The sequence below is a fragment of the Paramisgurnus dabryanus genome, chromosome 23 (genome assembly GCF_030506205.2).
Source record: "Paramisgurnus dabryanus chromosome 23, PD_genome_1.1, whole genome shotgun sequence".
NCBI classification, from domain to species: Eukaryota; Metazoa; Chordata; class Actinopteri; order Cypriniformes; family Cobitidae; genus Paramisgurnus; species Paramisgurnus dabryanus.
The window spans coordinates 15,528,412-15,540,488 of record NC_133359.1 but is presented as its reverse complement, the minus strand read 5'-3'; the positions used below and the strand labels follow the sequence as shown (position 1 = coordinate 15,540,488).

General features: G+C 39.3%; 1 protein-coding gene across 5 annotated transcripts in view; it reads right to left on the bottom strand.

Moving 5' to 3' along the window:
- ndrg4 (NDRG family member 4) overlaps positions 1–7,863 on the bottom strand; it is a 46,951-nt gene extending 39,088 nt beyond the window's left edge. For 2 of the 5 annotated variants that reach the window (XM_065273609.2, XM_065273611.2), the window contains exon 1: positions 7,707–7,863. Coding sequence is in view for 3 of the 5 variants with exons in the window: in XM_065273607.2 (XP_065129679.2) it covers positions 6,319–6,392 (74 nt within the window). In the remaining 2 variants the exon portion in view is untranslated. Of the gene's footprint in view, positions 1–6,318; positions 6,393–7,706 lie in introns of all 5 variants that reach the window. The other 3 variants (XM_065273607.2, XM_065273610.2, XM_065273608.2) reach the window with 3 other exon arrangements.
- Positions 7,864–12,077: the final 4,214 nt, after the last annotated feature.

Genomic DNA, 12,077 nt, shown 5'->3' with positions numbered 1-12,077 from the left:
AGGGACTGTGTAGACTCTGTTAGGTACCACCCACATGCATGGCATAGACCAGTGGTCCTCAACTGGGGGGAGGCGAGATGGTGCGCTATGTAATAAAATCTCAGAAAAATTTGGCTACTAACCAACAGCACTACATTGTATAACCTAATTTGTTTAATTCACATTTTAAGTTTTACAATGTTTTATGTCATACATGTTCTTTGAAGGGCCACAAAAGGAAGCACCGTACACAAGGTGGGCTGTACACCGAAAAAACTGTACACTACAAGAAAAAAAATAGTTATTAAAGGATTTTTTGATAAAGAGTCTGTCAGCGCAGGAAATGAGCAACAGTAGTCTTTTAAGAACACTTGTTGCTCCTGGGAAAAAGTCATAACAAATATCTCCCTTTACACCCACTGGAAGGTGGCTTGGACGTTTGTTAGCTTCTTTGTGGTTGTTGACTTTTATAGAATGAATGATGTTCTTGTTTTCCTCTGCATGTATTACTTTTAGTCGAAGAGGGCCAAGATGAGGAAACAAGCAAACGAAACAGACTAAAGCATCAACAGACAATAATTAACAGGCAAAAAACAGGCATGAACCAACAAAAGACAATGCACACACAAGATTATGACTTCTTCACCTTAGTCAGATAATCTGGTAAACAAGTTACAGTCTTTCATAACATTGATTTTTCACATGGTTCTGCGCATCATGTAGCATGTATCATGCTTTAAAATGTCCCAATAAAGCTATATGAGACATCTTGATAGGTGTAGATGTATATAGATCCAAAAAATGGTTCCCAGTTCAATCCAGTTTTGATTTAGATACAAAAGATTTGACTCCATAATGAATCAGCTCAATACTACAGTACATAATCAGATCATCTGACTGTTGCGAATACTGTGCGTGGGTACATTTAAAGCACAATATTTGTCTATAGCACAACAAGAAATAAAATTAAGCACCTTTTAGGCCACATTTCCACAACAAAGTTTTCAACCAAAAAGTGAAAGCCTTTAATGCAGCATTAGCCAACTATGTGCGGGGTGTGGCTCGTGAGGTCAAAATACATGCCTGCTGCATATGCGTCGAAAGGGTTAAAAATAAAAGAGACGCTCACGTCTCGCAAGACACTTACTTAACACTAAACTCTGATTACACATGAGATTAAGCGAGTATCTAGCAAATGTGAACATCTATTTTATCATAAACCCTTACGAAGGGTCAGCGGCAGGTACGTATTTTGACATGATGCGTAATGCACATAGGTTCACATGATGCATGGAACCAAGCGTGCCGCACAAGCAGCACGCAACAAATAGGTCATAAACCCCGCCTCCCCCATGTTATTCAAGGACTTGAGACCAACTAAACAATTTAATTACACTTACTTAGTTTCTGTCATTTACTGTAGTTTTTATACCGCTGATTTAAATTCAAGTGTTTGTTTTTAAAATAAGTTTGTTTTTAGTTAGTTACTTAATGCTATAACTCTGGGTTTACACCAGACGCGAGTTCAACAATTTGCGCGAGTAGTTAACATTCAAAGTCATGCAAAGACGCAATCAGATGCGTCCTCGCATGAAGCGATGTGAATGACGCGATATGGGCATTGCGTTTGCCGCAAAAACACACACTATTCGCCTCAAACGTGTCTTCACCCAAGTTGATAATAATTAATTCAAGTGAAAAATGTGCATGACAAGAAGTTAAATCCCACGAGTAATCTAGAGCGAGTAACGCGTTGCCCCACGTTTGGTGTGTACGTAGCATAAAAACGGTGGTGTGACGTCATGATTGACAGCTGTGATACGCGCATTCTGCAAGAGCGAGGGCGGGGTCTTGATTTTGCGGCTTTACTTCCTGTTCACTACTGCACAGGACTGGTCCCGAAAATGCTGCTGCACACACTCAAGACCCAAGATGTCAACGCTGTATCCGAACACTGGCGGCTTCACTTTTCACCAATGGAAGAGAGCGAATGGGCGTCGTTCATCTTTTTTTACAGTCTATGCACGAAACACATATTTTGACATGAAGATCCACACACATGACGATGTTTTGACGAGCTTAACATTCGTGCCTCCTCGGAAAAGAAGTCACGAGTCACTACTGCTTTTTAACTTTGGCTGTCTGTTTACACAACATTGGCGTTTTGGGGTCCTAAAAACGCAAACTTTTAAAAACGGGTTTCAAAGTGCAAGAGTTTGGAACGACACTATTACCGTTTCCATGTAACTACAAAACGCAAACGGTGAAAATGGCGACGTTTTGCGCATACGTACTTAACAATCATAATACACAGTGGTGGCCGTCTTGTGTTTGTGCTGCTCAATATATTGAGTATTTTCGCTTCCGCAATAAAATGTACGTTATTTTGACCCTTTATAACCCAGGATCACAATAAACCAACCTCATTGTCCATTCAAACAAAACTTCTCAATGCTTTTGCATCAATTGTTTATTTGTATTACAAGAATTTGTGCGCAGGCGCATAGTGTTTCTTTACAAAGTAACATTTCCACCTACTGGCCTGGCATGCATAATGCAGCATTTTAGTCATTTTAACGATGTTGCCTGTATGCAAAAAAAAATTCAGTACACTGTTGTCATGTACATACCCTGAAATTCATGAACGGATACTCTGGAGCTCTCAGAAAGCTCACTTCACACCTCCAGTGGGATTCTGGTTAACATCAGACGTGCCAATCATGGTTATCTGGTGTCAGAAATGCCCTGATAGCATTGTACCAACAGCAGGAATCCACCCTGATTTCAAGTCCCTCACACTGCCTCTCATCAGGATCTGTCTTGTGTTGTCAACCAGGCTGACAGAAGGTGAAATGGTATGTGGTCCTCAATAGGACTATTTTACATTAGCCAAAATGTATAGTGCGCTGGCTGAAGATTTTATCACGACAGGTTAAAACAGATAAGCTGGAAATCAATCCAGGGACATTAGCTGTGGTTTCATCTGCTTCAAAAGAAACAAATTAAGTAGAATGACTCCATAATGGCCGGTCATCCATTTTGATAAATAACCTGCATCTAAAAGCTATCCTTCACCCCGGCATGGGATTTCATCACAGCTGTCCATCTATTCAGCTCGGAATAGAACAGACTCTCACATCGGCTTTCAGCAGTCATGGGCACTTCAATTATCCATGGAGATTTTTCATTTATTTTAGTTCATTAAAATGAAATGGGTGTCATGGGGCTCAGTTGATTATAAGCTGCATTGGGAGATTTGGAGGTCAAGGCTGGCAAGAATGCAAATTGAGTTTTTGGTCTTCTGAATAGGAAATCGTTCAAACCATTTTGCCACAAAAGAATGTGCAAATCTACATACATTTATTTCATAATTTCAACAAGTGGGTCTTTAAAAGGCCTGAAGAATTAGGGGTCCACCATACCCTTTCATATGGGCCGTTTTCATTATCATTTAACTCAACAATCCTATACTTAAAACAAAACTGGAAATCATGCAACGATAAAAAAATACTTTTGTCCGTTTACTGCATGTGTACATAAATCAACAAGTGAATCCGACATGTTTTCTTGTAAATGAGCATTTTTTTACCAGCCTCTTATGTTTAGGTTCAGTCATTTCAATTGAAGGCAATGAAAAGGTTAATAGTTAGTGATTAAAATGACTTATTTTCACAAATATCATCACTAAAGGCACTTCATTGTTATTTAACAAATTTGACTGTCTGTAGCTGCAAAAATCATACTACATGCAAAAATCTCCACTACTAAAATATCTTCAGTCTTTCTTTACTGTCCTTTCTGAAAAAGGTAAGAGGCTCAAAAAATCATTCAAAATCCATATATTTTCGATAAACTTCTTTTTAGCAGATAAAAAGCTCTTGCACCTTGACGTGCACTTAGAGGACTTTGCTACTTAATCATCTCGCTGTTTTAACGGATTCTACCAAAACTCAATATTTCTGAATGGCTTTACACCATGATATAGCAAATTTAAATCGAAACTATTTGATGAACGTATATGTACGGAGATCATTCGGGTTAATTTTATTATCTCATTTTGTACGGAGGTAGCGTTTAGCGGCTTTTGCATCTGAGCTCCTCGTTTAAAAATAGCACAGAAATACACAGCTAGGTGTGAGATAATGTGTGAATATCTTAGCTAGAAACCTTTAATTGCACATCAGTATCATAGTTGAATAATGCTTACAGTTATGCTATGATAATAGGAACATTATTGTCAAATCTGAGGTCTGAAAGTAATTGCCTTGAAACGTATTTTCGACAACTGTAAAAGTTACTAAGTAGCTGTAGTTGTGTAATAATTATTAAGTGGATAAAAAACCAACAATTTCTCTTTAAATGTTTGTAAAGCTGCGTGCACACCCCCAGCGACTAGTACATTTTAATGGAAGCATGGTGACTTACGGTGACACAAGCAACATTGGCGGCAGGAAGTGGGTGTGTCCAGCTACCCGACAAAGTTGAAAAAAGTTTAACTTTATGCTAATGGTGTTGAGCGATTTTCAGAAGCAACTACCAACGGGAGTGAAGCAGTTGATTTCACTATATGCATCACACGTCACTTACTCAGAGGATGGTTACTCAATTGTTTATATTTATTATAGGGCTGTCAAAAGATTAATCATGATTAATCGCATACAAAATAAAAAAAAAATTTTGGGGATAATATATGTGTGTGCACTGTGTGTAATTAAATATTTATATATTTTTTAAATTTATTATTTTAATATATTTTCTATTATATATAAATAAATAAAAATGTACATAAATACAATTTTTCTTAAATAAACCAACCATAAATATATTATGCAAACACAGATTTTTATTTTGTATGCGATTAAACATGATTAATCTTTTGACAGCCCTAATTTTTTACTAGGATCAGAATTAGGAACGCCTCCTAACAACCTCATTGAAAGAGATGGTATTTAATATTAGCTCTTTCCCCACCATTGACGAGTTAAGGGCTCGTTATAGCTGTGCGTAGGTCCTACGGCATAGCAGCGACGGCGTAGGTTCCGCGTCGTTTTCATTTATACTTTTGCGTCGTCGTCCGCGTCGACGTGTAAACACACGCGTGACCGCTGGTGGGCAGTATCCACGCGTGTAACCACAGTAGCAGCGCGATCGTCAGAGAAGAAGAAGCTTGGCAAGTTAACCCACAAACAAAGAAGAAACAGCAACTTGTTGTGTGTGATTTTTGCGAGGTGCGCGTCAGGCTACACAGAGCTACGCACAGGTACGTAGCTACGGCGTAGAACCTACACACGACTATAAATCGCCCTTCACGCCACGTGTGAATGTACTGTTAACGGTGCGTTAACTCCGTATTTCCGCTATTATCCACTAAGTGGCGCTCTTACTCTCCTAATAAATCCCGAAAGTATTCCCTTAGGGCAAACAGTTCAAGCTTTATGTATCTCTATGAAAAGTCCTTCACAAATACGCATCAATTATATCTATCAAAAATATCAGCTTTTTGCTCAAAATTAGGTATTTTTTAAGAAACCTACACGTATTTGAGAGGTGTTTAAAAGAGAACAAATAAAGGTAGGAGAAAAGGTTTTTTTAAAGCAGATGGTCTGCTCTTTCATTTGATATATTGTATGATTATATATTTAAAGAAGAACATTTTCTGGAAGGCATTAAAATTTATTGAAAATCATAACAAATGTTGGCGCTAGCTGGCAACTTTAAAAAAAAAAACGCTGGTGAGGAAATAGTTAAGATGTGTCACTGTTATTGCAAGCAAGCAAGGATGCAACTTTATTCATGGGGGAGATCACAACAGTCAGAATGGCCTCTCTAGTCCCGCCTCCCAGTAAAAAGAGCCAATTGTCAATCGGAATCCTTGTCAATCCGGAGTCTTGTTGGTCTTGTTCGTAACAAGTCCTGGAGGCGTTGCAAATATGGTGGCGAAGTGCGCGAATTCCTTAAAAAAGACTCACAGTAACATAAGTGTTTAAATTCTAATTTTAAATTCCAATATGGTGGACCTGAGCGTTAAATGAAACAAGGTTTACCTGAAATCAGCTCATTCACATAAATATCTATGTATGAATTGGTCGATGGCTCAAGGCTGGAACAATCTACAGCTATTGGCCAATGATTCATGAGTAATGATTGGTTACTGACACGCAACCTCGTTTGACACACTGCTCAGTGATTGGTCGACAAATCAAGGTGTGGTCGTTATGTGGTCAGACACAGCAACTGGCCATGGATTTAACAAGCAAAAAGACGGACAAAAAAAATGAGATGAATGCCAAAAAACGGAAAATAAAAGCTACAGCCTCGGTCACAGGCGAAACTACGTACATTGTCTGCAGCAGGCTCTGTGGAACCGTGCAGCTAGTCTTGGATGGGAAGTTCCAGAACAATCCGGGCCCCATCTAGCAGTACAAAACAAGATCCATTTGTAATTCAGCGACACACAATATTCGCTACACAGAAAAATCTCAAAGGATGTATGTTGTCCTGGGCAAGACATTCAGGGAAGGGGTCTCACAAAGAGATGTGTTATGAAAAAATCCCAAGTATTTTTTTAAATCCTCTATAAATGACATTCTTTATAAAGCACTGAAGTAAAGCTAACAAGCACAGAAAATGAATTTATAGAAGAATGCGTCTCCACGCTCAGTGGTCGAGCAGCACAACAGTTTTAACAGGGAAAGCTTCCAGGAGTTTTGCAAGACACAAAAGTTTCCAAGGCGTCTGTTGCATGGTTATGTAATCCAGAAATGGGGCCATCTCATTGTTGACTTGCAGGAAGAGACGTAGCAAAAAAAAAAAATCACAGCCTTGCATCAAGTTACATCAGTGTCTTCCTTCATGCATCCTTAATTTTAAAGTACACTAGAGATGAAAATATTTTTTGCAGATATTTATATTCAGTCATCCCTTGCATTAGTAATTAAACCGCATGCTAAGTCCCCACCCACCCATGAGTCACGTAGACACAACATAGGCGATGTATTTAAACCGAATGCCATGGCCAGGATTAAAGCATAAGTCTGTGACATAACAACTTTATAAAAAATCTCCATCGATCAACAAATTGAAAGTGTCAAGCTCCGATTGAACCACCCTGGAAAGTTCCACGGCCCTGCAGCCTTCCAACGCAAGCTGGCACCCGACCAGTTACACTGGCGTCAAATATTTTATGAGGTGTTATTGAGATTAGGAAGAGGGAGAGAAACAAACGCCGTGCTTATCTATTATCACCCAGGCCTGAATGCATCTCAACAATACGGCAGATGGCATTAACCCAACGAAAGGAAAAGACACCTGTTTGTTGACTTACCCTAAGATTAAAGTCGGACTGCAACTGGCGTGCTGTTTTTGGCAAACCCTGTCTGTCTGCCGCAGTTATTTTGCGGGGTTAATAAATTCAAGTCGACCTCCTACTCACGACAATGCAGAGGGGCTGGAAGTGGAAAAGCCCAGCTTGATATCAAGTATAGCGAACATAACGGGCATTATGCAGGGTAGTGACTCAGATGTTGCACCTCAAGGCCCTTGGTTAAGGCACCTTCAGTTGTCCTTGCCAATGTACACAATAAACCTTCACCCACCTTGCGTCAAAACAACAGAGTAGCCCCTACAACCTAACGGATACATGTCTTGGAATTCGCCTGATTCATCTCGATCTTTTCCATCTCATATCTACAAAAGCAAATGAAATTTACTAAGGAGATCATTCTTACCTCTGCTAAAGGATTATGTCTGCTCAAAGATTTTGGTGCGCTTTGACCTCTTCCTGTTTGCTCGTGATTGTGATTCGGAAAGATGCTGTCTAGCCTGTGAAGGCTCTGCTGTGTGATTCTCTCTCCACGTCCGATCCGCCCTCTCTTTCTCTCTCTTTCGCTCTCTCTTTCTCTCTCGCCCCCTCCCCTGTTCGGTAATAAACAGAGAACACGTGTCCTTTCGATGATGCAGCCTGAGCCATACCGACAGATGAGAGCGAGAGCGGTAAGAGAGATATAGAGAGAGAGAGGTACAGAGAGAGAGAGAGGGAGAGATGAAATCTACACAGTAGATCAGGATTGCTTGACTTTGAAAAGCTCAGGGGCCACAAAGTGCTTTAACCCTCAAGGGCAGCACTTATAAAAAATCAGAAAAACAGACAATAAAAATAAGAAAAGATGTTTTGCATTATGTAGTACTGTTAAAGTCACAATGAAATTGAAATTAAAAACTTTTTTTGGAATATTGTGCTTCATTACATGATCTTTGAAAGCCAATGTTGATATTTAAAATCACCTAAACAATCACGCCCCTACCCCAATAGAATCTCGACCTTTTTTTGATAGACCCACCCCACACATATGCAACCCAGGCAACAATGTCGTTTAGTAGACACGCCTCTTACGGTACATTCACACAGGGCGTAAGCGTTAACGCTTAACGGAAAGGCTTGTCTGAAGCGTGGCCAACAGCCAATCACAGTGGCCGCTACACATGCTCCGTTCTTCCATAAACGTAATTGGCTGGCACTGTCTAGGTTATTTGCATAAGGCGATCTGATTGGCTGACGCACGCGTTGCCGCTTGAAAAGTTGAGAAATGTTCAACTACTTCCGCGAGCAACGGCACTGACGCGGCGCCGACGGATCCACAATTCAGTTCGGCAAGGCATGACATCACCCATTAAAAGTGAATGGGAAGCGTCAACGCTGACGCCCCGTGTGAATGCGCCGTTACTGCTGATTGGCTACAAGTGTGTTTTGGTACTCGTCCTGGCTCACTTTTCCAAAGTGTTTTTTCAAAAATCATGCACCCCGCCTTTAATGTGCCCTCATAATCTTTAATCAAAAACGCAAACGCCTCCTCGAAACGATCTCTCTTTACTTCCGGCAATGGGGTATGGCGGGTGGGCGGTGCCCGGGAAAAGATCACAGCGATTAGCGAACAGTAACAATCCAACTAATAATCGATGGATAAATTCAAGTCCCGCCCTACCATTTTTTTCTTATTTCAGAAGCCGTTTTACTCGGATATACGTCATGACGGGGAAAATAAGACAGTTGCTACTTTCATTTCATTGTGACTTTAAAAACCAAACAGTAGTATTTTCTTATTCATTTACTAGCTTATACAATGCTCTCATTAAAGAATTTGTTCTCCCAAAATCTAATGTCATCCCATTAAAATGACTTCATTTATTCAGGTGAACACAATTTCTTTGTTTTATACATTTTTTTACAGATCAGCACTGCAAGTACTATAGCGACACGTTGATAATGTTGATAGTGACTAGTCATATGCGTGTTTTGTAATAAAAATAGCAACACCAATCGGATTTGATGTTGTCAACATGTCGCCATATTTGAACTGACGGTGCTGATCTGTATGTTTCCATTAATATGTGACGTACCAATAACTAAATACCCTCAAAATATTCATTGTGTTTTCTCTCACAAATGTATAGTTTCACTTCAGAAGACATAAATTAACATTTTGGATTACTTTAATGATGGATGTTTGTGCTTTTTGGAGCTCTGCCATGTTGACACCAAAATAAGAAGATAACATGATGGCTTTTTAATATAAAATTTGTTTGTGTTCAACTACAAGTTCAACTAAGTCACATATATCTAGGATGACATGAGGGCGAGTAAATCATGAGAATTTTCATTTTTGGGTGAATATTTTTTACATAAATCTTATGGATAAATCAGATCATTGTAAAAAAAGTTGCCTGATTGCCTGAAATTTTTTTTATTAATTAAACTTAAAAATATTAGTTGACAACATTTACATTCGTGGACATCACATTTTTTGTTGTTTGCACCATAATACTTAATTCTGTGTAACTGGAACCTGTTGTACACAAACATGGACAATTACACTGCTTCATGTTCAAAGAAAAATATTTGGTGATAACATTTATTGGTTCTTCCTAACCCCAAATAGCTGGAAGAAATCTAAAGTGGAAACTAAAGCTTGATTCTTAAGAGGTTAAGTTGAATTAAGTTCAAGTAAGGCAACCCAAGTAGAAATTGAGCCAACAAATCTTTTTGACATAAAAATATTAAAGGTCAGGTTCTTTCTGATCCCATTTTTTAAACCCTAGTTAGTGTGTAATGATGCTATAATAGCATAAATAATACCTGTAAAATGCTAAAGCTCAAAGTTCACTGCCAGGCAATATATATTTTCTTTAATAGAATCTTTCAAAGCCTACAGTGAACGTCCGGTTTGGACTACAGCCCTTTACTTCCTGCTTTAATGATGTCAGTAGAACAGTTTTTGACTAAACTCCGCCCACAGGAATACGTCAGTCACCAGCTAAGCTAACAGCAAGCTAAGCTGCTATCGAATCACAACACACTAAACAAACTATACAATCAGAACTCGTTACGTTTTTCTGAAGTAGGGACTTCATGGACAAGAAAGACATCAGCTTGTTTTAAGGACAGTGAAAACAGCGCTATACAGATAAGTAAATTGTGTGAAATAGAATGTGTTTTTTACACCTGAAACATGAACACATGTAATAAAACAATGTTATGTTCAAAAACACAAAAAGAACGGGACCTTTAATGCATTAAGTTGTGATGTTGCATTACAATTAGGGTAACCTAGTTACACTCAAAGTTCACTCAACCAAAATCACTCAAAAATAAATCAGCATGTTTATAAAATCCCCCATCTGTAACACAATAATTTGGCATTTCTCAGCCTCGCATTTTCTGCTTGGTGAGACTACGTGCGTCATGCTGTATACTGGGTACAACCGAATCACAGTGACGACAACATAAGAAGGGCCACTAGAAATGCGATGCTGAGCTGTGCTTCAAGAGAAGGAGAGGAGAATAAAACAGCGAGACGCTGAGCAAAGCCTGGAGGCTTGGGATAAAAGGCAGTCCAATTACACAGCGAAAGAATGTGAGCTCTGTACAAACACTTGAAGGAGAAGATACGAAAAAAGCATGAGGTTTGTACTGTATGGTCAGTTTTTATCAGACACTGCTCATACAGACCAAAAGTACACCGGGAGTATTCCCAGGTGGGTCTGTCTGTTTTTTGTCTGCGAGGGCCGGTGTTGTCATGCCACCGTGTTAAAATTTGCTGCCTGCACTCACAGCAGATTTCCCCACAGCTTTACGCTCACTTACTGTATTGGAATAATTCTTGCATTATCGTCGAATAACATCTAAAATACATGGAGAACGCGTGACTTCTTTTTCGAGGGCGCTTGATGCGAAGTTCGTCACAACATGTATGTAGCCCCTCATGTGTGTGGTTCGTCATTTCAAAATATGTGTTCTGCGCATCAAGAGATCCTGTGTGCATCGCATATCTTGTCAAAATAAGTGCCTGCTGCAGACGCGTCTAAAAGGTCTATGATAAAAGAGACGCTCGCGTTTGCCAGATACTCGCATAATCTCATGCATAATCAGAGTTTACTGTTAAGGGAGTGTCTTGCGTGTATTTTGTGAATGTGAGCGTCTCTTTTATCATAAACGGTTTTGACGCGTACACTGCACCTGTGTTACTTCAAGTGAAAATGAACAAGTAAGATTTAGAGAGCAGTAGGTTACAGCGGACGCGTTTTTTACGAGAATGCAGCCCATAGTCAATATTCAGAAAGTTTCCTGCATGAACATTGAATTGGTCTGCAACCAAAATCCAATGCACTTTAGGTTTTGATGATTTGACATTATTGCAAACAGTAATTAAGTACGGGATAGAAAGACAAGCTAGTCGTCTCTAGCCCCACATCTAAAGAAAATTTTTGCGGTATGACAACGCAGATGATATTAAAGGTGACAACCTGACATTTACAAGATGCAGAGACCAATGAATCACACCAAATCAATTTCCTAGTACATCCACAGACAAATGTCTCGTCTCCCCATCACATTCTCGTTATTTATTGCTGCTTCATGCTTTACCCAAAAAAACTGCCTGGAGCTCATACAAAAAGCTTCTGGGTGGAAATTGTCAGCATTTTTCAAAGCTATAAACCTTTTCTCTGGAAATGCTTCACTTATTTTGAGGATCTTTTGCGTTTGGATGGCGCACATAACTCACTATGCAGCCAGCATCAGGAATGTAAATAAATAAATGGTT